The following is a 27,705-nucleotide window of genomic DNA, read 5'->3' as shown; positions in this document are numbered from 1 at the left end:
CTCCCATTTCCTTGGTAACCCGTTTGTACTATCACTCCCGTTAGTAAACCGCGTACTAAACTACCGTCCCCTAAGTTAACGTCGAACTTACTCTTCCATCTCCTTGGTGAACCCTGTACTCTATCCGACCCCTTAGTTAACCGCTAACTAAACCTCTCACTCACTTATTTTAACTGTGTACCCTATCCGCCCCTGAAAACCCATGTATACTATCCCCACCCTTAGTAACCCGTGTAGACTATACCCACCTTTAGTAACCCGTGTATACTATCCCCAACCTTAGTAACCCGTGTATACTATTGTCACCCTTAGTAACCCGTGTATACTATCCCCACCCTTAGTAACCCGTGTATACTATCCCCACCCTTAGTAACCCGTGTATACTATCTCCACCCTTAGTAACCCGTGTATACTATCCCCACCCTTAGTAACCCGTGTGTACTATCCCCACCCTAAGTAACCCGTGTATACTATCTCCACCCTAAGTAACCCGTGTGTACTATCCCCACCCTAAGTAACCCGTCTATACTATCCCCACCCTAAGTAACCCGTGTGTACTATCCCCATCCTAAGTAACCCGTGTATACTATCTTCACCCTTAGTAACCCGTGTGTACCATTGTCACCCTTAGTAACCCGTGTGTACTATTGTCACCCTTAGTAACCCGTGTATACTATGCCCACCCTTAGTAACCCGTGTATACTATCCTCACCCTTAGTAACCCGTGTGTACCGTTGTCACCCTTAGTAACCCGTTTGTACCATTGTCACCCTTAGTAACCCGTTTATACCATCCTCACCCTTAGTAACCCGTGTATACTATTGTCACCCTTAGTAACCCATGTATATTATCCCCACCCTTAGTACCCCGTGTATACTATCCTCACCCTTAGTAACCCGTGTATACTATCCCCACCCTTAGTACCCCGTGTATACTATCCTCACCCTTAGTAACCCGTGTATACTATCCCCACCCTTAGTAACCCGTGTGTACCATTGTCACCCTTAGTTAACCGCTAACTAAACCTCTCACTCACTTATTTTAACTGTGTACCCTATCCGCCCCTGAAAACCCATGTATACTATCCCCACCCTTAGTAACCCGTGTAGACTATACCCACCTTTAGTTACCCGTGTATACTATCCCCAACCTTAGTAACCCGTGTATACTATTGTCACCCTTAGTAACCCGTGTATACTATCCCCACCCTTAGTAACCCGTGTATACTATCCCCACCCTTAGTAACCCGTGTATACTATCCCCAAACTAAGTAACCCGTGTATACTATCCCCACCCTAAGTAACCCGTGTATACTATCTCCACCCTTAGTAACCCGTGTGTACCATTGTCACCCTTAGTAACCCGTGTGTACTATTGTCACCCTTAGTAACCCGTGTATACTGTGCCCACCCTTAGTAACCCGTGTATACTATCCCCACCCTTAGTAACCCGTGTATACTATCCTCACCCTTAGTAACCCGTGTATACTATTGTCACCCTTAGTAACCCGTTTATACCATCCTCACCCTTAGTAACCCGTGTATACTATCCCCCACCCTTAGTAACCCGTGTATACTATCCCCACCCTAAGTAACCCGTGTATACTATCCCCACCCTTAGTAACCCGTGTATACTATCTCCACCCTTAGTAACCCGTGTGTACCATTGTCACCCTTAGTAACCCGTGTGTACTAGTGTCACCCTTAGTAACCCGTGTATACTATTGTCACCCTTAGTAACCCGTTTATACCATCCTCACCCTTAGTAACCCGTGTATACTATCCTCACCCTTAGTAACCCGTGTATACTATCCTCACCCTTAGTAGCCCGTGTATACTGTGCCCACCCTTAGTAACCCGTGTATACTATCCTCACCCTTAGTAACCCGTGTATACTATCCTCACCCTTAGTGACCCGTGTATACTGTGGCCACCCTCAGTAACCCGTGTATACTATCCTCACCCTTAGTAACCCGTGTATACTATTGTCACCCTTAGTAACCCGTGTATACTATCCCCACCCTTAGTAACCCGTGTATACTCTCCCCACCCTAAGTAAACCGTGTATACTATCTCCACCCGTGGTAACCCGTGTGTACCGTTGTCACCCTTAGTAACCCGTTTGTACCATTGTCACCCTTAGTAACCCGTTTATACCATCCTCACCCTTAGTAACCCGTGTATACTATTGTCACCCTTAGTAACCCATGTATATTATCCCCACCCTTAGTACCCCGTGTATACTATCCTCACCCTTAGTAACCCGTGTATACTATCCCCACCCTAAGTAACCCGTGTATACTATCCCCACCCGTAGTAACCCGTGTGTACCATTGTCACCCTTAGTAACCCGTGTATACTATCCCCACCCTAAGTAACCCGTGTATACTTTCCCCCACCCTTAATAACCCGTGTATACTATCCCCACCCTTAGTAACCCGTGTGTACCATTGTCACCCTTAGTAACCCGTGTGTACCATCCTCATCCTTTTATGATATCCGTCACCTTTGTTTCCTGTAAACACAACCGCCCGATTACGTTGTTACCCATCAATATAAATGAATAAATCGATTAGCTGCTCTTGTACACACCCTTTTGGCCCTATCCCTCAACGCCCTGATAATTTTTCGTCGCTCGTTCTCTAAGTTTCCAGAATTCGCCTTCTCGTCTTCAGCTTATTTATTTCCACAGTAAGACCTTTTCTTTTGTAGCTTAACCAGATATCACCATAACACGACACAAAATACGACATAAATGTTCCCCGGTAAAAAGTTATTGATTTGAGTTTTACAGTTAATTTATGCCTACTTGTACATTTGGGACACCAAGCAGGTTTAAATCTATGTGGCATTGTGAGTGTTAACATGAGTAGTGTGAATATTTAAACGTCACGCGGTATCCTTGGAGACACGAATAAACGGAGGATTTTATAGATGTATGAAACAACAAAGGAGATAGAGTCGGGGTCGCTAGCAGTGCACTGAGTACATGTTTTATAGACTCACTCGAGCTGTAGGGTATTACTCCTTACGTTGGATCAAGTTTCATGTTAAGAACATGCGTTCCCAAAGGATAGCACATTTTGCGGCAAATGTCACTGGTAGGAAACTATCAGGTTTAGAATGTGTCGAGTGCCTGAATAGAAATGATTTAAAACAGAAGTCTTTAAATCCACACAAAACAAAAGTACGTGAGGTAGTCCTTAAGAGTTCCTATATGAAGGTTCCTCACTCTTTATGTTACAATAACAGCTACCTTTCGGTGTGTGACGATTCACATTAACTTGCATATGTTTTAGAAAATTTGGACGACAATAAACAAAATTTGCCAACCTACACATGTATAAAATCAGCTGTCGTTTAGGAATATATGTCCACCTTGTTTCAACACCACCCAACTGTTCAACATAAGTGGTAGACGCTACATGAGTCTACAGTGAAAGCTTACCCTAACGATAGGCCTATCATAACGAGTATTACTTGTCTTCTTGATTTCAAGCAAAACTCGACTAGGAACCTATTTCCGTAGTTATGAACCTTTTATTAACTTTAAGAGAGAAAAAAGGCCATTTCTAAAACCAAATGAACACTTTCGAAAGTTTTGCTTGAAGTCAGAGCTCTTAGGTATAGAATGAGATGAATATTTCCAAAAGAGGGGTAAATACCGTGGAAGGACGCTTGTGTTTATATTAGACAATGACGTGACAAATAACTTTTAATGGAATTATATGTTTTTTTAATTACATGCTATGGTTACGTTATTAGACGCAGTTATTATATACTGTGGTTCAGTTATTATATACTGTTGTCCAGTTATTATATACTGTTGTCCAGTTATTATATACTGTTGTCCAGTTATTATTTACTGTTGTCCAGTTATTATATACTGTTGTCCAGTTATTATATACTGTGGTTCAGTTATCATATACTGTGGTTCAGTTATTACATACTATTGTCCAGTTATTGTATACTGTTGTCCAGTTATTATATACTGTTGTCTAGTTATTATATACTGTTGTCCAGTTATTATATACTGTGGTTCAGTTATTATATACTGTTGTCCAGTTATTATATACTGTTGTCCAGTTATTATATACTGTGGTTCAGTTATTATATACTGTGGTTCAGTTATTACATGACTATTGTCCAGTTATTCTATACTGTTGTTCAGTTATTATATACTGTGGTCCAGTCTTATATGCCTGTGGTTACAGGTTATTATGCATACTTATTTGTCCAGTTATTATATACTGTTGTTCAGTTATTATATACTGTTGTCCAGTTATTATATACTGTGGTTCAGTTATTATATACTGTGGTTCAGTTATTATATACTGTTGTTCAGTTATTATATACTGTTGTCCAGTTATTATATACTGTGGTTCAGTTATTATATACTGTTGTTCAGTTATTATATACTGTGGTCCAGTTATTATATACTGTGGTTCAGTTATTATATACTGTGGTTCAATTATTATATACTGTTGTCCAGTTATTATATACTGTTGTCCAGTTATTATATACTGTGGTTCAGTTATTATATACTGTGGTTCAGTTATTATATACTGTGGTTCAGTTATTATATACTGTTGTCCAGTTATTATATATTGTTGTCCAGTTATTATATACTGTGGTTCAGTTATTATATACTGTTGTTCAGTTATTATATACTGTGGTTCAGTTATTATATACTGTTGTCCAGTTATTATATATTGTTGTCCAGTTATTATATACTGTTGTCCAGTTATTATATATTGTGGTTCAGTTATTATATACTGTGGTTCAGTTATTATATATTGTGGTGCTAATATTATATGATGTGGTTCTTTTATTATATGCTGTAGTCCTATTATTATATTATTATTATTATATTCGGTAGTACAATTATCATATTCCTTGGTAAAAATGCTGATAATATTTCATTAGTATCATACAATTTCAAAATTAAAACGTCATAATCATCACCGATAGTTTTAATTCCTGAGCTCATTAACTGCTGTTCTGACAAACTTAGAATGTTTGTGACATAAATTCTTTCCAGCTAAAACCTTTGTGCGAAATCTTGAAGGTTCATCTCGGCAAATATATCGTCTAACGAAGACGAATTCGAATTTGACTTAGCGCCCGCCATCAACTCGGCTGCACTAGTAACGAACAAGAGATCCGTGAGGGATCTTGGCGCCCAACATTGAATGATCCATATCAGTCAAATGAAAGACTGATCTTTGTCTTTCTTTTCCCTTGTTTCACTCTTCTTTCAAAACATTTAATAACTTTATATAACACTATATAGAAGGAGCAACCCGCAACTGTCAAGCTCCAAGATGGCCATACTCTTTAGTTCTTAAAATCAGACTTGCATGCACAAATGGAGACCAAGGGGAACCTGTACATTCGAGAAAGACCAATAATGGCCATTTAGTACTGTAAGAAATTTTAAAACAGTGCAGTTTCAATTGTCAAAATTCAAGATGGTTGCCTGTTGGCCATGTTGTTGTCAGGTTGGTCCTATACAGGAACATGTATAACTAGGGATCAAAGGGAACCAGCATATGAAATTTGAGCAGTAAGCAACTACAATTATCAAAATCCAAGATGTCCGCCTGTCGGCCATGTTGTTTTCCGATCGGTACCGAAATGCAATATGCACAACTTGGAACCATGGGGAACCTACATATGAAAATTGAGAAAGATCACTTTATTACTTTCTTAGAACTAGCGGTAAAAACCTTCACTTCAATTGTCAAATTCCAAGATGGCCGTCTGTCAGCCATCTTGTTTTCCGATTGGTTACAAAATGAAATATGTACAACTAAGGACCAAGGGGAACATACATATGAAAATTGAGAAAGATCTCTTCAGTACTTTTTGTGAAAAAGGGATAACAAGAATTGTTTACAGAGGGATGGACGGACCAAGCACCACGGACCACGGACGCAGGTCGATTTGAGTAGCACACCATCTGATAATTGTGGGCTAAAAACAACTTCCCCTTCCCGATCCGGATTCAACATCTCATCAACATAATAATATATCAGCATATAATGATAAAACCACAGAACTACAGCATGTAATAAAGCAACAACATCATATAATATCAACAGCATATAATGAAAGAGGCATCGAATATAATCTGAACCACAGCATATAATAAAAAAAAAACACCACGTTACAATTAAATCAAAACATATAAGACAGCTCTGGCGTTCTACAAACATAGGTAAATCGTACGTACCTGTGATCACAGTTACATTGGTACTGTTAGATCCGGAGTCAGAGCCCAGTGCCCATGGCAACGGGTCCGTCATCGACGCGAAGAAGAAATAGATACAATAAGCGATGATGACGTTGTAGTATAGACCAATGAGAGCGGAGGCGATGACGGAACAGTAGCCGAGACCTGTAATAGAAACTTTTGGTTATTAAGGAAAACTGTAAATAAGCGGATCAGATGGTCTGTTTTATAAGGTATACTACCTTTGAACAACGGGCTAATTTTCCATATAGCCAAAGGACCAAGGCTGGCGAATTGTCCGAAACACAACTCCATATAGAAGAGAGGCATCCCCACGAAGATCTGCATGAACCAGTACGGGATGAGAAATGCTCCTGTAACATATCGTTAAACGGAGAAGTTACAGTATAGAGACGGATTACATGGAACGGAATCAGAATGGCTACTGTAACATATCGTTAAACGGAGGAGTTACAGCAGAGAAGGATTACATGGAACGGAATCAGGATGGCTACTGTAACATATCGTTAAACGGAGAAGTTACAGTATAGAGAAGGATTACATGGAACGGAATCAGAATGGCTACTGTAACATATCGTTAAACGGAGAAGTTACAGTATAGAGAAGGATTACATGGAACGGAATCAGAATGGCTACTGTAACATATCGTTAAACGGAGAAGTTACAGTATAGAGAAGGATTACATGGAACGGAATCAGAATGGCTACTGTAACATATCGTTAAACGGAGGAGTTACAGCAGAGAAGGATTACATGGAACGGAATCAGAATGGCTACTGTAACATATCGTTAAACGGAGAAGTTACAGTATAGAGAAGGATTACATGGAACGGAATCAGATTGGCTACTGTAACATATCGTTAAACGGAGAAGTTACAGTATAGAGAAGGATTACATGGAACGGAATCAGAATGGCTACTGTAACATATCGTTAAACGGAGAAGTTACAGTATAGAGAAGGATTACATGGAACGGAATCAGAATGGCTACTGTAACATATCGTTAAACGGAGAAGTTACAGTATAGAGAAGGATTACATGGAACGCAATCAGAATGGCTACTGTAACATATCGTTAAACGGAGAAGTTACAGTATAGAGAAGGATTACATGGAACGCAATCAGAATGGCTACTGTAACATATCGTTAAACGGAGAAGTTACAGTATAGAGAAGGATTACATGGAACGGAATCAGAATGGCTACTGTAACATATCGTTAAACGGAGAAGTTACAGTATAGAGAAGGATTACATGGAACGGAATCAGAATGGCTACTGTAACTGTAAGGTTTACAGCGGAACAGCATCAAATAGGCTCCTGTAATGATCTGTGACATTGTTAAGTGGAGGAGTTGCAGTGAAGGTTAACAGCGGAACTGGATTAAATAGGCTCCTACATCTAGTGTAGATGTGACAGCGAGGAAGGTTTACAAAGAAAGGCTCTTTGACACTGTTAAATGAAGGAGTTATAGCGGAGGTTACAGCAGAATGGGATCAAAATAATCGACAGTGAGGAAGGTTCACATAGGAGCAGGATAAGAAAGGCTCTGTAACACTATTAGGTGGAGAAGTTACGCTGGAGCCCCATATTTTAAGATTAGATACATTAACCACATAATCTAAGAGTAGATACATTATTACATTAACCCCATTATTTCAGAGGAGATATATTCACCCCATTATTTCAGAGGAGATATATTCACCCCATCATTTCAGAGGAGATATATTCACCCCATAATTTCAGAGGAGATACATTACCCCCATAATTTCAAAGGAGATACATTAACCCCATAATTTAATCCATTTCGTAATTTCCGCCTATTGAATATTATATAAAAAAAAAATTAATTACGCATGTATAAGTCACATGTAATTGTGTACTTGTGTACATGGTTACATGTACTAGGGTTACATACCGCCACCATTTTTATACGCGAGGTATGGAAACCTCCAGACGTTGCCTAGCCCAACAGCGTATCCTACACACGTCAGGATAAACTCGAGTTTCCCGCCCCAGTTACCCCGCTCCATCACCTCCGGCTCTTCACTCACTGACACCATCCAATTTTGTTGAGACTGCCAAACAAAATAAGTAATGTTTAAATTTGTATGGCACTTGGACTGTGAGGGAGCATGCTATCTGGCATGGGGCAAAGAATACCGATATGGGGATGAAATCCTATTTCTTACCAAAGATCGATAAAAAGTCATATATGAACAATGTATAGGTTTACAAAAAGATCGTAGAAAAAGTTCACGGAGAATAATATGTTATAGATGGGTTAGCGTTATCTGCTGCATCAATGACACCAATCATATACATTTAGGTGAAGGTCAAATCTAGGTCAAATCCGGGTTATGTCAGATCATCAAAATGAGAACCAGTGTGAAGCCAACGGCACTTACAAGTATCGGACCCGCCTGACTTCATATCAGAAAGTATCGAACATAATAACGAAACCATTAACTCAAATTCAACAAGGAATACCAACATAATAACGAAACCATTAACTCAAAATCAACAAGGAATACCAACATAATAACGAAACCATTAACTCAAAATCAACAAGGAATACCAACATAATAACGAAACCATTAACTCAAAATCAACAAGGAATACCAACATAATAACGAAACCATTAACTCAAAATCAACAAAGAATAGCGACATAATAACGAAACCATTAACTCAAAATCAACAAGGAATACCAACATAATAACGAAACCATTAACTCAAAATCAACAAGGAATACCAACATGATAACGAAACCATTAACTCAAAATCAACAAGGAATACCGACATTATAACGAAACCATTAACTTAAAATCAACAAGGAATACCGACATAATAACGAAACCATTAACTCAAAATCAACAAGGAATACCGACATCATAACGAAACCATTAACTCAAAATCAATAAGGAATACCGACATAATAACGAAACCATTAACTCAAATTCAACAAGGAATACCAACATAATAACGAAACCATTAACTCAAAATCAACAAGGAATACCGACATAATAACGAAACCATTAACTCAAAATCAACAAAGAATAGCGACATAATAACGAAACCATTAACTTAAAATCAACAAAGAATACCGACATAATAACGAAACCATTAACTCAAAATCAATAAGGAATACCAACATAATAACGAAACCATTAACTCAAATTCAACAAGGAATACCAACATAATAACGAAACCATTAACTCAAAATCAACAAAGAATAGCGACATAATAACGAAACCATTAACTTAAAATCAACAAAGAATACCGACATAATAACGAAACCATTAACTCAAAATCAATAAGGAATACCGACATAATAACGTAACCTTTAACTCAAAATCAACAAAGAATACCAACATAATAACGAAACCATTAACTCAAAATCAACAAGGAATACCGACATAATAACGAAACCATTAACTCAAAATCAACAAAGAATACCGACATAATAACGAAACCATTAACTCAAAATCAATAAGGAATACCGACATAATAACGAAACCATTAACTCAAAATCAACAAGGAATACTGACATAAAAACGAAACCATTAACTCAAAATCAACAAAGAATACCGACATAATAACGAAACCATTAACTGAAAATCAACAAGGAATACCGACATAATAACGAAACCATTAACTCAAAACCAACAAAGAATACCAACATAATAACGAAATCATTGACTCAAAATCAACAAGGAATAACGACATAATAACGAAACCATTAACTCAAAATCAACAAGAAATACCGACATAATAACGAAACCATTAACTCAAAATCAACAAGAAATACCGACATAATAACGAAACCATTGACTCAAAATCAACAAAGAATACCGGCATAATAACGAAACCATTAACTCAAAATCAACAAGAAATACCGACATAATAACGAAATCATTAACTCAAAATCAACAGAGAATACCGACATAATAACGAAACCATTAACTCAAAATCAACAAGGAATACCGACATAATAACGAAACCATTAACTCAAAACCAACAAAGAATACCGACATAATAACGAAACCATTAACTCAAAATCAACAAGGAATACCGACATAATAACGAAACCATTAACTCAAAATCAACAGGAAATACCGACATAATAACGAAATCATTAACTCAAAATCAACAAGGAATACCGACAAAATAACGAAACCATTAACTCAAAATCAACAAGAAATACCGACATAATAACGAAACCATTAACTCAAAATCAACAGGGAATACAGACATAATAACAAAGCCATTCACACAAAATCAACAAGAAATACCGACATGATAACGAAACCATTAACTCAAAATCAACAAGGAATACCAACATAATAACGAAACCATTAACTCAAAATCAACAAGAAATACCGACAAAATAACGAAACCATTACCTCAAAATCAGCAAAGAATACCGACATAATAACGAAACCGTTAACTCAAAATCAACAAAGAATACCAACATAATAACGAAACCATTAACTCAAAATCAACAGAGAATACCGACATAATAATGAAACCATTAACTCAAAATCAGCAAAGAATACCGACATAATAACGAAACCATTAACTCAAAACCAACAAAGAATACCAACATAATAACGAAATCATTGACTCAAAATCAACAAGGAATAACGACATAATAACGAAACCATTAACTCAAAATCAACAAGAAATACCGACATAATAACGAAACCATTAACTCAAAATCAACAAGGAATACCGACATAATAACGAAACCATTAACTCAAAACCAACAAAGAATACCGACATAATAACGAAACCATTAACTCAAAATCAACAAGGAATACCGACATAATAACGAAACCATTAACTCAAAATCAACAGGAAATACCGACATAATAACGAAATCATTAACTCAAAATCAACAAGGAATACCGACAAAATAACGAAACCATTAACTCAAAATCAACAAGAAATACCGACATAATAACGAAACCATTAACTCAAAATCAACAGGGAATACAGACATAATAACAAAGCCATTCACACAAAATCAACAAGAAATACCGACATGATAACGAAACCATTAACTCAAAATCAACAAGGAATACCAACATAATAACGAAACCATTAACTCAAAATCAACAAGAAATACCGACACAATAACGAAACCATTACCTCAAAATCAGCAAAGAATACCGACATAATAACGAAACCGTTAACTCAAAATCAACAAAGAATACCAACATAATAATGAAACCATTAACTCAAAATCAACAAAGAATACCGACATAATAACGAAACCATTAACTCAAAACCAACAAAGAATACCAACATAATAACGAAATCATTGACTCAAAATTAACAAAGAATACCGACATAATAACGAAACCATTAACTCAAAATCAACAAGGAATACCGACATCATAACGAAATCATTGACTCAAAATCAACAAAGAATACCGACATAATAACGTAACCTTTAACTCAAAATCAACAAAGAATACCGACATAATAACGAAACCATTAACTCAAAATCAACAAGGAATACCGACATAATAACGAAACCATTAACTCAAAATCAACAAAGAATACCGACATAATAACGAAACCATTAACTCAAAATCAATAAGGAATACCGACATAATAACGAAACCATTAACTCAAAATCAACAAGGAATACCAACATAATAACGAAACCATTAACTCAAAATCAACAAGGAATACCAACATAATAACGAAACCATTAACTCAAAATCAACAAGGAATACCGACATAATAACGAAACCATTAACTCAAAATCAACAAGGAATACCGACATAATAACGAAACCATTAACTCAAAATCAACAAGGAATACTGACATAAAAACGAAACCATTCACTCAAAATCAACAAAGAATACCGACATAATAACGAAACCATTAACTCAAAATCAACAAGGAATACCGACATAATAACGAAACCATTAACTCAAAACCAACAAAGAATACCAACATAATAACGAAATCATTGACTCAAAATCAACAAGGAATAACGACATAATAACGAAACCATTAACTCAAAATCAACAAGAAATACCGACATAATAACGAAACCATTAACTCAAAATCAACAAGGAATACCGACATAATAACGAAACCATTAACTCAAAATCAACAAAGAATACCGACATAATAACGAAACCATTAACTCAAAATCAACAAGGAATACCAACATAACAACGAAACCATTGACTCAAAATCAACAAAGAATACCGACATAATAACGAAACCATTAACTCAAAATCAACAAGAAATACCGACATAATAACGAAACCATTAACTCAAAATCAACAAGGAATACCGACATAATAACGAAACCATTAACTCAAAACCAACAAAGAATACCGACATAATAACGAAACCATTAACTCAAAATCAACAAGGAATACCGACATAATAACGAAACCATTAACTCAAAATCAACAGGAAATACCGACATAATAACGAAATCATTAACTCAAAATCAACAAGGAATACCGACAAAATAACGAAACCATTAACTCAAAATCAACAAGAAATACCGACATAATAACGAAACCATTAACTCAAAATCAACAGGGAATACAGACATAATAACAAAGCCATTCACACAAAATCAACAAGAAATACCGACATGATAACGAAACCATTAACTCAAAATCAACAAGGAATACCAACATAATAACGAAACCATTAACTCAAAATCAACAAGAAATACCGACACAATAACGAAACCATTACCTCAAAATCAGCAAAGAATACCGACATAATAACGAAACCGTTAACTCAAAATCAACAAAGAATACCAACATAATAATGAAACCATTAACTCAAAATCAACAAAGAATACCGACATAATAACGAAACCATTAACTCAAAACCAACAAAGAATACCAACATAATAACGAAATCATTGACTCAAAATTAACAAAGAATACCGACATAATAACGAAACCATTAACTCAAAATCAACAAGGAATACCGACATCATAACGAAATCATTGACTCAAAATCAACAAAGAATACCGACATAATAACGTAACCATTAACTCAAAATCAACAAAGAATACCAACATAATAACGAAACCATTAACTCAAAATCAACAAGGAATACCGACATAATAACGAAACCATTAACTCAAAATCAACAAAGAATACCGACATAATAACGAAACAATTAACTCAAAATCAATAAGGAATACCGACATAATAACGAAACCATTAACTCAAAATCAACAAGGAATACCAACATAATAACGAAACCATTAACTCAAAATCAACAAGGAATACCAACATAATAACGAAACCATTAACTCAAAATCAACAAGGAATACCGACATAATAACGAAACCATTAACTCAAAATCAACAAGGAATACCGACATAATAACGAAACCATTAACTCAAAATCAACAAGGAATACTGACATAAAAACGAAACCATTCACTCAAAATCAACAAAGAATACCGACATAATAACGAAACCATTAACTGAAAATCAACAAGGAATACCGACATAATAACGAAACCATTAACTCAAAACCAACAAAGAATACCAACATAATAACGAAATCATTGACTCAAAATCAACAAGGAATAACGACATAATAACGAAACCATTAACTCAAAATCAACAAGAAATACCGACATAATAACGAAACCATTAACTCAAAATCAACAAGGAATACCGACATAATAACGAAACCATTAACTCAAAATCAACAAAGAATACCGACATAATAACGAAACCATTAACTCAAAATCAACAAGGAATACCAACATAACAACGAAACCATTGACTCAAAATCAACAAAGAATACCGACATAATAACGAAACCATTAACTCAAAATCAACAAGGAATACCGACATAATAACGAAACCATTAACTCAAAATCAACAAGAAATACCGACATAATAACGAAACCATTAACTCAAAATCAACAAGGAATACCGACATAATAACGAAACCATTAACTCAAAATCAACAAGGAATACCGACATCATAACGAAATCATTGACTCAAAATCAACAAGGAATACCGACATAATAACGAAACCATTAACTCAAAATCAACAAGAAATACCGACATAATAACGAAACCATTGACTCAAAATCAACAAAGAATACCGGCATAATAACGAAACCATTAACTCAAAATCAACAAGAAATACCGACATAATAACGAAATCATTAACTCAAAATCAACAGAGAATACCGACATAATAACGAAACCATTAACTCAAAATCAACAAGGAATACCGACATAATAACGAAACCATTAACTCAAAACCAACAAAGAATACCGACATAATAACGAAACCATTAACTCAAAATCAACAAGGAATACCGACATAATAACGAAACCATTAACTCAAAATCAACAGGAAATACCGACATAATAACGAAATCATTAACTCAAAATCAACAAGGAATACCGACAAAATAACGAAACCATTAACTCAAAATCAACAAGAAATACCGACATAATAACGAAACCATTAACTCAAAATCAACAGGGAATACAGACATAATAACAAAGCCATTCACACAAAATCAACAAGAAATACCGACATGATAACGAAACCATTAACTCAAAATCAACAAAGAATACCAACATAATAACGAAACCATTAACTCAAAATCAACAAGAAATACCGACAAAATAACGAAACCATTATCTCAAAATCAGCAAAGAATACCGACATAATAACGAAACCGTTAACTCAAAATCAACAAAGAATACCAACATAATAACGAAACCATTAACTCAAAATCAACAGAGAATACCGACATAATAATGAAACCATTAACTCAAAATCAACAAAGAATACCGACATAATAACGAAACCATTAACTCAAAACCAACAAAGAATACCAACATAATAACGAAATCATTGACTCAAAATCAACAAGGAATAACGACATAATTACGAAACCATTAACTCAAAATCAACAAGAAATACCGACATAATAACGAAACCATTAACTCAAAATCAACAAGGAATACCGACATAATAACGAAACCATTAACTCAAAACCAACAAAGAATACCGACATAATAACGAAACCATTAACTCAAAATCAACAAGGAATACCGACATAATAACGAAACCATTAACTCAAAATCAACAGGAAATACCGACATAATAACGAAATCATTAACTCAAAATCAACAAGGAATACCGACAAAATAACGAAACCATTAACTCAAAATCAACAAGGAATACCAACATAATAACGAAACCATTAACTCAAAATCAACAAGAAATACCGACAAAATAACGAAACCATTACCTCAAAATCAGCAAAGAATACCGACATAATAACGAAACCGTTAACTCAAAACCAACAAAGAATACCAACATAATAACGAAATCATTGACTCAAAATCAACAAAGAATACCGACATAATAACGAAACCATTAACTCAAAATCAACAAGGAATACCGACATCATAACGAAATCATTGACTCAAAATCAACAAAGAATACCGACATAATAACGTTACCTTTAACTCAAAATCAACAAAGAATACCAACATAATAACGAAACCATTAACTCAAAATCAACAAGGAATACCGACATAATAACGAAACCATTAACTCAAAATCAGCAAAGAATACCGACATAATAACGAAACAATTAACTCAAAATCAATAAGGAATACCGACATAATAACGAAACCATTAACTCAAAATCAACAAGGAATACTGACATAATAACGAAACCATTAACTCAAAATCAACAAAGAATACCGACATAATAACGAAACCATTAACTGAAAATCAACAATGAATACCGACATAATAACGAAACCATTAACTCAAAACCAACAAAGAATACCAACATAATAACGAAATCATTGACTCAAAATCAACAAGGAATAACGACATAATAACGAAACCATTAACTCAAAATCAACAAGAAATACCGACATAATAATGAAACCATTAACTCAAAATCAACAAAGAATACCGACATAATAACGAAACCATTAACTCAAAATCAACAAGGAATACCAACATAATAACGAAACCATTGACTCAAAATCAACAAAGAATACCAACATAATAACGAAATCATTGACTCAAAATCAACAAGGAATAACGACATAATAACGAAACCATTAACTCAAAATCAACAAGAAATACCGACATAATAACGAAACCATTAACTCAAAATCAACAAAGAATACCGACATAATAACGAAACCATTAACTCAAAATCAACAAGGAATACCAACATAATAACGAAACCATTGACTCAAAATCAACAAAGAATACCGACATAATAACGAAACCATTAACTCAAAATCAACAAGGAATACCAACATAATAACGAAACCATTAACTCAAAATCAACAAGGAATACCGACATAATAACGAAACCATTAACTCAAAATCAACAAGAAATACCGACATAATAACGAAACCATTAACTCAAAATCAACAAAGAATACCGACAAAATAACGAAACCATTAACTCAAAATCAACAAAGAATACCGACAAAATAACGAAATCATTAACTCAAAATCAACAAAGAGTACCGACATAATAACGAAACCATTAACTCAAAATCAACAAAGAATACCGACAAAATAACGAAATCATTAACTCAAAATCAACAAGGAATACCGACATAATAACGAAACCATTAACTCAAAATCAACAAAGAATACCGACATAATAACGAAACCATTAACTCAAAATCAGCAAAGAATACCGACATAATAACAAAACCGTAATTCTAACTCAAAATCAACAAGGAATACCGACATAATAACGAAACCATTAAATCAAAATCAACAAAGAATAGCGACATAATAACGAAACAATTAACTCAAACTCAATAAGGAATACCGACATAATGACGAAACCATTGACTCAAAATCAACAAGGAATACCGATATAATAACGAAACCATGAACTCAAAATCTACAAAGAATACCGACATAATAACGAAACCATTAACTCAAATTCAACTAGGAATACCGACATAATAACGAAACCATTAACTCAAAATCAACAAGGAATACCGACATAATAACGAAACCATTAACTCAAAATCAACAAGAAATACCGACATAATAACGAAACCATTAACTCAAAATCAACAAGGAATACCGACATAATAACGAAACCATTAACTCAAAATCAACAAAGAATACCGACATAATAACGAAATCATTAACTCAAAATCAACAAAGAATACCGACATAATAACGAAACCATTAACTCAAAATCAACAAAGAATACCGACATAATAACGAAACCATTAACTCAAAACAAACAAAGAATACCAACATAATAACGAAATCATTGACTCAAAATCAACAAGGAATACCGACATAATAACGAAACCATTAACTCAAAACCAACAAAGAATACCAACATAATAACGAAATCATTGACTCAAAATCAACAAAGAATACCGACAAAATAACGAAACTATTAACTCAAAACCAACAAAGAATACCGACATAATACCGAAACCATTAACTCAAAATCAACAAGGAATACCGACACAAAAACGAAATCATTAACTCAAAATCAACAAGAAATACCGACATAATAACGAAACCATTAACTTAAAATCAATAAGGAATACCGACATAATAACGAAACCATTAACTCAAAATCAATAAGGAATACCGACATAATAACGAAACCATTAACTCAAAATCAACAAGGAATACCAACATAATAACGAAACCATTAACTCAAAATCAACAAGGAATACCAACATAATAACGAAACCATAAACTCAAAATCAACAAGAAATACCGACATAATAACGAAACCATTAACTCAAAATCAACAAGGAATACCGACATAATAACGAAACCATTAACTCAAAATCAACAAAGAATACCGACAAAATAACGAAATCATTAACTCAAAATCAACAAGGAATACCGACAAAATAACGAAACCATTAACTCAAAATCAACAAGAAATACCGACATAATAACGAAACCATTAACTCAAAATCAACAAAGAATACCGACAAAATAACGAAATCATTAACTCAAAATCAACAAGGAATAGCGTCATAATAACGAAACCATTAACTCAAAATCAACAAAGAATACCGACAAAATAACGAAACCATTAACTCAAAATCAACAAGGAATACCAACATAATAACGAAACCATTAACTCAAAATCAACAAGGAATACCGACATAATAACGAAACCATTAACTCAAAATCAACAAGAAATACCGACATAATAACGAAACCATTAACTCAAAATCAACAAAGAATACCGACAAAATAACGAAACCATTAACTCAAAATCAACAAAGAATACCGACAAAATAACGAAATCATTAACTCAAAATCAACAAAGAGTACCGACATAATAACGAAACCATTAACTCAAAATCAACAAAGAATACCGACAAAATAACGAAATCATTAACTCAAAATCAACAAGGAATACCGACATAATAACGAAACCATTAACTTAAAATCAACAAAGAATACCGACATAATAACGAAACCATTAACTCAAAATCAGCAAAGAATACCGACATAATAACAAAACCGTAATTCTAACTCAAAATCAACAAGGAATACCGACATAATAACGAAACCATTAAATCAAAATCAACAAAGAATAGCGACATAATAACGAAACAATTAACTCAAACTCAATAAGGAATACCGACATAATGACGAAACCATTGACTCAAAATCAACAAGGAATACCGATATAATAACGAAACCATGAACTCAAAATCTACAAAGAATACCGACATAATAACGAAACCATTAACTCAAAATCAACAAGGAATACCGACATAATAACGAAACCATTAACTCAAAATCAACAAGGAATACCGACATAATAACGAAACCATTAACTCAAAATCAACAAGAAATACCGACATAATAACGAAACCATTAACTCAAAATCAACAAGGAATACCGACATAATAACGAAACCATTAACTCAAAATCAACAAAGAATACCGACATAATAACGAAATCATTAACTCAAAATCAACAAAGAATACCGACATAATAACGAAACCATTAACTCAAAATCAACAAAGAATACCGACATAATAACGAAACCATTAACTCAAAACAAACAAAGAATACCAACATAATAACGAAATCATTGACTCAAAATCAACAAGGAATACCGACATAATAACGAAACCATTAACTCAAAACCAACAAAGAATACCAACATAATAACGAAATCATTGACTCAAAATCAACAAAGAATACCGACAAAATAACGAAACTATTAACTCAAAACCAACAAAGAATACCGACATAATACCGAAACCATTAACTCAAAATCAACAAGGAATACCGACACAAAAACGAAATCATTAACTCAAAATCAACAAGAAATACCGACATAATAACGAAACCATTAACTTAAAATCAATAAGGAATACCGACATAATAACGAAACCATTAACTCAAAATCAATAAGGAATACCGACATAATAACGAAACCATTAACTCAAAATCAACAAGGAATACCAACATAATAACGAAACCATTAACTCAAAATCAACAAGGAATACCAACATAATAACGAAACCATAAACTCAAAATCAACAAGAAATACCGACATAATAACGAAACCATTAACTCAAAATCAACAAGGAATACCGACATAATAACGAAACCATTAACTCAAAATCAACAAAGAATACCGACAAAATAACGAAATCATTAACTCAAAATCAACAAGGAATACCGACAAAATAACGAAACCATTAACTCAAAATCAACAAGAAATACCGACATAATAACGAAACCATTAACTCAAAATCAACAAAGAATACCGACAAAATAACGAAATCATTAACTCAAAATCAACAAGGAATAGCGTCATAATAACGAAACCATTAACTCAAAATCAACAAAGAATACCGACAAAATAACGAAACCATTAACTCAAAACCAACAAAGAATACCAACATAATAACGAAACCATTAACTCAAAATCAGCAAAGAATACCGACATAATAACAAAACCGTAATTCTAACTCAAAATCAACAAGGAATACCGACATAATAACGAAACCATTAAATCAAAATCAACAAAGAATAGCGATATAATGACGAAACCATTGACTCAAAATCAACAAAGAATACCGACATAATAACGAAACCATTAACTCAAAATCAACAAGGAATATCGACATAATAACGAAACCATTAACTCAAAATCAGCAAGAAATACCGACATAATAACGAAACCATTAACTCAAAATCAGAAAAGAATACCGACATAATAACAAAACCGTAATTCTAACTCAAAATCAACAAGGAATACCGACATAATAACGAAACCATTAAATCAAAATCAACAAAGAATAGCGATATAATGACGAAACCATTGACTCAAAATCAACAAGGAATACCGATATAATAACGAAACCATTAACTGAAAATCAACAAAGAATACCGACATAATAACGAAACTATTAACTCAAATTCAACTAGGAATACCGACATGATAACGATACCATTAACTCAAAATCAACAAAGAATACCGACATAATAACAAAGCCATGAATTCGAAATCGATTAAACTATGGGAAAATATGGAGAAAAAAACCAACAGATTTGCATGGAGACTCCTGAAAAATTCCAGAGCGAACAAAATCAATTCGTACTAGAGAGGGGTCGCAGTAGAGAGGAGTTGTAAAAGAGAGGGGTACTAAAAGAGATGAGCCATACAAGAGATGGATCGTACAAAAGAGGGGTCATACAAGAGAGAGGTCGCATAAGAGAGGGGTCTCGTACAAGAGAGGGATGAAATAATTCCCCTGTAAAAACTGTCAAACAGAAATTCAACCATCAAGATTTCATCCTCAGGGTATGTCATCTTGGCCTTTGTTGTTTAACACTATAGCCCACAACTATGTGATGGTACCGCCATTCGTCCATATTGGAAAAGAAGGAATACAATGAGACTGGAGACGTTCCGTAAGTTTTTAATGACGAATGATATTAAGAGTGAGGCATCAAATGTTTAGATATAAGAGGCAAAGTAGTGGGTGGTCAAGGTTGATCTAAAGCTCTATGGGTTCTTCAAAGATTTATTCGAGCAAGCAATACAATATGTTAAATCCATTTAACAGCATTACGATCGACATTTCAGCATGAATGTTGTTGTTCATGTTTAAATGTAAGTTGCTTCTTTTGGTATTATATCTATCTCAATGCGTATTAGTGTAAATCAATTACGGCTGTCATTGATGTTAAAAATAACACAAAAACATAAAGAAATGTGTAATAGGTATGACAGAGACCTATAACTGTTATTGTGTAGTTAGAAGAGCTACGTGTGATGGGAGCTACGACAGGGGAGTGGAGTTATGGCAGAAGTGGACAGAAAGTAAAACCACTGACAATTTAACTTACAGTATCTTCCTGGTCCTCGTCTGATTTAGTAACCGGCATCTTCGATGTTGTCTTTACGGCCCACTGGGAAGTCTTAAATCTAGAGAAACACAAGTAGAATCTGACAGTATGACAACAGAGACAGGAAGCTGATAAACTGCTTAACACATATATCTGTAATATCACGGAATACCTTATATATCTGACATACTGCTAAACATACAGATACACACACATAAAAAAATATCTGTAATATCACGGAATACCTTATATATCTGACATACTGCTAAACATACACAGACTGTATTTAGTATCATTTAGACTGTATTTAGTATCAGTTAGGCTGTATTTAGTATCAGTTAGACTGTATTAAGTATCAGTTAGGCTGTATTTAGTACCAGTTAGACTGTATTTAGTATCAGTTAGACTGTATTTAGTAACATTTAGACTGTATTTAGTATCAATTAGGCTGTATTTAGTATCATTTAGGCTGTATTTAGTATCAGTTAGACTGTATTTAGTATCATTTAGACTGTATTTAATATCAGACTGTATCTAGTATCATTTAGGCTGTATTTAATATCAGTTAGACTGTATTTAGTATCAGTTAGACTGTATTTAATATCAGTTAGACTGTATTTAGTATCATTTAGACTGTATTTAGTATCATTTAGACTGTATTTAGTATCAGTTAGACTGTATTTAGTATCAGTTAGACTGTATTTAGTATCAGTTAGACTGTATTTAGTATCAGTTAGGCTGTATTTAGTATCAGTTAGACTGTATTTAGTGTCATTTAGTCTGTATTTAGTATCAGTTAGACTGTATTTAGTATCAGTTAGACTGTATTTAGTATCAGTTAGACTGTATTTAGTATCATTTAGACTGTATTTAGTATCAGTTAGACTGTATTTAGTATCAGTTAGACTGTATTTAATATCAGACTGTATCTAGTATCATTTAGGCTGTATTTAATATCAATTAGACTGTATTTAGTATCAGTTAGACTGTATTTAATATCAGTTAGACTGTATTTAGTATCATTTAGACTGTATTTAGTATCATTTAGACTGTATTTAGTATCAGTTAGACTGTATTTAGTATCAGTTAGGCTGTATTTAGTATCATTTAGACTGTATTTAGTATCATTTAGACTGTATTTAGTATCAGTTAGACTGTATTTAGTATCAGTTAGACTGTATTTAGTATCAGTTAGGCTGTATTTAGTATCAGTTAGACTGTATTTAGTGTCATTTAGTCTGTATTAAGTATCAGTTAGACTGTATTTAGTATCAGTTAGACTGTATTTAGTATCATTTAGACTGTATTTTGTATCAGTAACACTGTATTTAGTATCATTTAGGCTGTATTTAATATCAGTTAGACTGTATTTAATATCAGTTAGACTGTATTTAATATCAGTTAGACTGTATTTAGTATCATTTAGACTGTATTTAGTATCAGTTAGACTGTATTTAGTATCATTTAGACTGTATTTAGTATCAGTTAGACTGTATTTAGTATCAGTTAGGCTGATAAGACTATACCACTATACTGTGATAGCACAGTGTGGTGATAACATCAATCGCGATAACATTGTATTAAATCAACACTACACTGCGGTAAAATGTACTTTAATAAAATAAAATGATATAAATGATGAAAGAAAATGATCATTTTGTTGGAGAATTTCGATTGGTAACTGATACCGAAGTCATTTTCGACACACTTGAAGCATGAAATGCAAGTTGAGAGGCGAAATCTTGTTTAATAGAAAGACTTCACCCTTTGAATAATCTCGACTGAATTATATTCAGTGAAGGTTATTATGGCATTATGTAAATGACATGTGTGATGGACCTCAATGTCAATAGTGAATCGTACGTGACAATTACATGAGATTGCTAGTTAGTTCGTACTTTCCGTTACTCCGAGTCCAAATGATATTTAAAAGAAATGGAGATCGCCCTTAAGGTAAACTCATTTCAGGATAGCTGGGAAAGCACCAGAATTATAGATTAATTGGGTTGTTATGAGAAAGAACCGGGAGAATAGGACCAGGTGTTTCGGAAAGGTAAACGTCCTCTGCTTCTTCGGGTCAAGTTCACGTTATCAAAATAAGAACCGGTGTGGTGTCGACAGTTTGGTTTGTATTGTTTAACGTCCTATCAACAGCTAAGGTCATTTTAGGACGGCCTCCTCTGTGTGGGTATGGTTTGGTTTGTATTGTTTAACGTCCTATCAACAGCTAAGGTCATTTTAGGACGGCCTCCTCTGTGTGGGTATGGTTTGGTTTGTATTGTTTAACGTCCTATCAACAGCTAAGGTCATTTTAGGACGGCCTCCTCTGTGTAGGTATGGTTTGGTTTGTATTGTTTAACAACTTATCAACAACTAAGGTCATTTAAAGATGGCCTCCTCTGTGTGTGTATGGTTTGGTTAGAGACTGTTTCACAGGGAGGGGTGATGAAGGCGGATTGATACAGAAATAACCCTAGAGACTGTCTCAGAGTGAATGACAGTGAAAACTGGTTGATAAATAGATAATTCAAAAGAATGCCTCAAAGGGAGGATGATGAAGACGGGTTGATAAAGAGATAACCCTAGAGGCAGTCGTAGAGGGAGCGATCATGAAGGCGGAGGGGTATAAAGATCCTCCTACAGACACTCAGAGAGGGTTATAGTAAAATAATAAAGTAACCCGACTATAGGTCATATCGACGACACCCGCTATTTCAAATATAGGTCAAATCCGTGTTAAGCTACATCCTCAAAAGGAGAGCTAGTGTATTGGAAATGGAATTACTAGGTATATCGATATAATGGGTATAATGATGGCGACCATTAAACTTTCAAATCGTCTTTATCAACCTGCATTTTGAAACATTGTGTTTGGAATATTTCCATCAGTTTTCGACATCTGTCACGGACATCGTGATAATGACAAGTAATTGAATATTGAACCAACTGGGACATGTCAACATTATAGGAAGGCGAAGCACTGGTGTTGCTATCCAGAAATGGAACCCAAGATATCATGTCAGACGGGGTTATAGCGAGGGTGGATTGATTTACAGATAGCCCGAGAAGGTTGTAGTGAAAGTCTGACATATTACTGTAGAATAAAACAACAGAGAATACATGGTGAGTGTAATACAATATGATTTCTATGTTTGGTGACGGGTAGGACAGATCAAACCAACAATTAATATCATATTTTCAATGTTTCCCTGTGTGTTTTTGGTTTTATTTTGTTTAACGTCCTATTAACAGCCAGGGTCATTTAAGGACGTGTCAGGTTTTGAAGGTGGAGGAAAGCCTGAGTACCCGGAGAAAAACCACTGGCCTACAGTCAGTACCTGGCAACTGCCCATGGTAGGTTTCGAACTCGCAACACAGAGGTGGAGGGCTAGTGATAAAGTGTCGGGACACCTTAACCATTCGGCCACCGCGGTCCCTGTTTGTGACCAGAATCACACACTCGATGTTAGATATAATGAAATTTACTTATGTGTCAAAGTGCAATAAGATATACATTATGTAGTTCCATTTGTGTCCCTGTATGAAAACATTAAAAACATATAATTATGTTTCTGGGAATATGTTATACATTATTTGTGAATGTAAATTATATTGATAAAGAGCACATTTTACTTATAACTTTGGCTGTAGATTCGGCTAACATGCATGGTGATAAAAACTAGAAGTATTTTGATGGGGAAAAAAACATAAATCTGTCTGTACTTCAACAGTAACGAATAGCAATATAATCATAAATAAAAGGGGCCCTAAAATGATAAACGTCACTTCTACTAAAACCTTGAAACTTACCTGGATACGTAAGTTGTTTACAACAGGGGGTAAATGGCAAGTGTTATTTAAAAAATATGCTGATATGGAAATTGTATTATTGGTAATTTCTGGTAATAAATTCTTTTTGGAAAGATGGCTTCCAGTCACGGAGTAAAACAGATAAAGAAGATTGTATAAGAGAGAAAAATAGATTGAAAATGCCTATTAGATATGATATATATCTTAAAGTGGGAAAGAAGAGCTTATTTTATAAGCAATGGTTTAGAGTGGGTATAATAATTATAAATGAGTTGTTAAAAGAAAATATTCATGAAACATAAAAGAGTAACTAAATATTTGTATATTTCTAAACACATTTATGACTAAACTCCTTTCCAATATTTACTTGGACCTGCTCCAACCGTTGTCTACCACTTCTAAACAAAGCTCATATATAACGGACATAATTTAGATTTAGCTATAGATCGATTTGACATTAAAATGATTAATTATATCTGGAAATGATATACAGATACCATGGTCATATCTGCTGTTTATCATTAATGAATATCCAATGAATGAATGCGAGAGTTAAAATGTTTATGTACGATATATTTGCACATTGTTATGAACAAAAAATAAAATACAAAAAAAAAAGCAATCTCGTGTTGAGGTAAATACAACATCAAATCGGAATTAGTAAGTCTGTTTGTGAGGAAGTGTTCTTAAATACATTGACGAGATGATGGTACTAACATCTTATGATCTTATCAACTAAGTGTTGAAAAATACATGCACTTTCCCATTATTTGAACAGTTGAAACATTAACGATATTCGTTTTACAAACTTATCCCAAATATTACTTTTTTTCAAACTTACAATCTCTTTAAATTAAACAGCACATTACGCTCTGACCATGATCAAAATTACGGATACATCAAAATATTTTTGTAATGATCAGAAATCGAATTATTGTATTAGCCGATATTTGAGGATATAAAATGTGAATTCAGACTTTGTGAAATAAATGATGTCGTTTGACATACACGTAGTATGTACAAAAATCCTGAATATTCTCGGTAGTCTTACTAGATGTCTTACAACTACATAGTTACCTTCACGATAAAAAAAAACAATTATACATATATCCAAGTAAGTATAATGCTGATAACAGAGCTAAATAATCCTTAACAATAGCTGTACTGAAAGAAACATTTTACTAACGAAAAAAGGTCAAGTACCACATACATAATGTATAAGCCTTTCATGACGAGAGGACGACACTCTTAGGAAGAACTCGATCAGTCACAAAATAAATTTCGGACCAAAGAGCATAACATGGGGACATTTTTTTTTTTAAACACACCCAACTTTGGTATTTTCCTGGTTTGAAACAACAGCTAATTATAATATCTCGTCCTTGAAAGGTATGCCCCGAAATAAGAAAAACATTTGTAGGGAAATCAAGTTAATTATCCAAAGAAAGCTATGTACCCGAATACATACTTCGCAACTGAAAGCAAACAAATCAGCTAAAAATGAAATAAAAAAATATATAAAAAATCCGCAACAAAGAAAACTACTAAATGAATTATGATTAATATATGATATGTTCCAATTTAATCATTAATTAATTACAAAGTTAACAAAGTAAAATCAGGGTGTATTTACCTGTGTCACGTCGTCCTCGGTGTCACCTCCCTAGTGTCACCTCCTAGTGTCACCTCCTAGTGTCCGTCTCCACGCGTGTTATTGACTGTTACCCACGATTTAAATAGCAATAAATATTGATGATGATTACATGCATGTACACACAGCACGGAAGGCATCAGTCAGGGGTCGTCTGGGTAATCTATGAGCAGGGTGCCATAAACATTATTGGTGCTGTTATGGGACACAGGTAATAATTGTCTCAGCTAACATCCCCAAACAAAATTTTGTTTGGTCAAAACTGTTGGTCACATAAGAAGTCACCAATCAACTGACCCTTCTAACATAGATACAAAAAAATAATGTTTATGTTTTATTTCTCTCTATGATATTGATTAGTTCCTCCAACGTTTTTTTTTATTTTGAGAAATAAATTACAATTCTCTACCCTCCACTTGAAATCAAGGACACTACAGACATCAGCTACTTACCTCGATAACCGAACCATCAGGGCCAGCTTACATCTAAACTTTTTGACAAGCCAGATGATCCAATTTCACAATTGTAAATTTTCCATTTCTAGATAGTGATCCCCCTGCTTCCCCTACCTACGGTGTTTACATGTCCCAGATGATTC

At 34.2% G+C, this 27,705-nt stretch overlaps 1 protein-coding gene across 1 annotated transcript in view; it reads right to left on the bottom strand.

The window, feature by feature from the left end:
• The window catches only part of LOC117337524 (sodium- and chloride-dependent glycine transporter 1-like), a 38,702-nt gene extending 11,530 nt beyond the window's left edge, over positions 1-27,172 (bottom strand). Inside the window, exons 1-5 of the mRNA XM_033898538.1 lie at positions 27,090-27,172; positions 21,647-21,725; positions 8,169-8,328; positions 6,477-6,608; positions 6,235-6,399 (exon numbers count right to left, since the gene is read on the bottom strand). Coding sequence (XP_033754429.1) covers positions 6,235-6,399; positions 6,477-6,608; positions 8,169-8,328; positions 21,647-21,685 — 496 coding nt within the window. The 5' untranslated portion in view covers positions 21,686-21,725; positions 27,090-27,172. The remainder of the gene's footprint in view (positions 1-6,234; positions 6,400-6,476; positions 6,609-8,168; positions 8,329-21,646; positions 21,726-27,089) is intronic.
• Positions 27,173-27,705: the final 533 nt, after the last annotated feature.

Source organism: Pecten maximus, chromosome 11, assembly GCF_902652985.1.
Source record: "Pecten maximus chromosome 11, xPecMax1.1, whole genome shotgun sequence".
NCBI classification, from domain to species: domain Eukaryota; kingdom Metazoa; phylum Mollusca; class Bivalvia; order Pectinida; family Pectinidae; genus Pecten; species Pecten maximus.
Note: the sequence above shows the minus strand (reverse complement) of the source record. Positions and strands in the feature narration are given on the sequence as shown.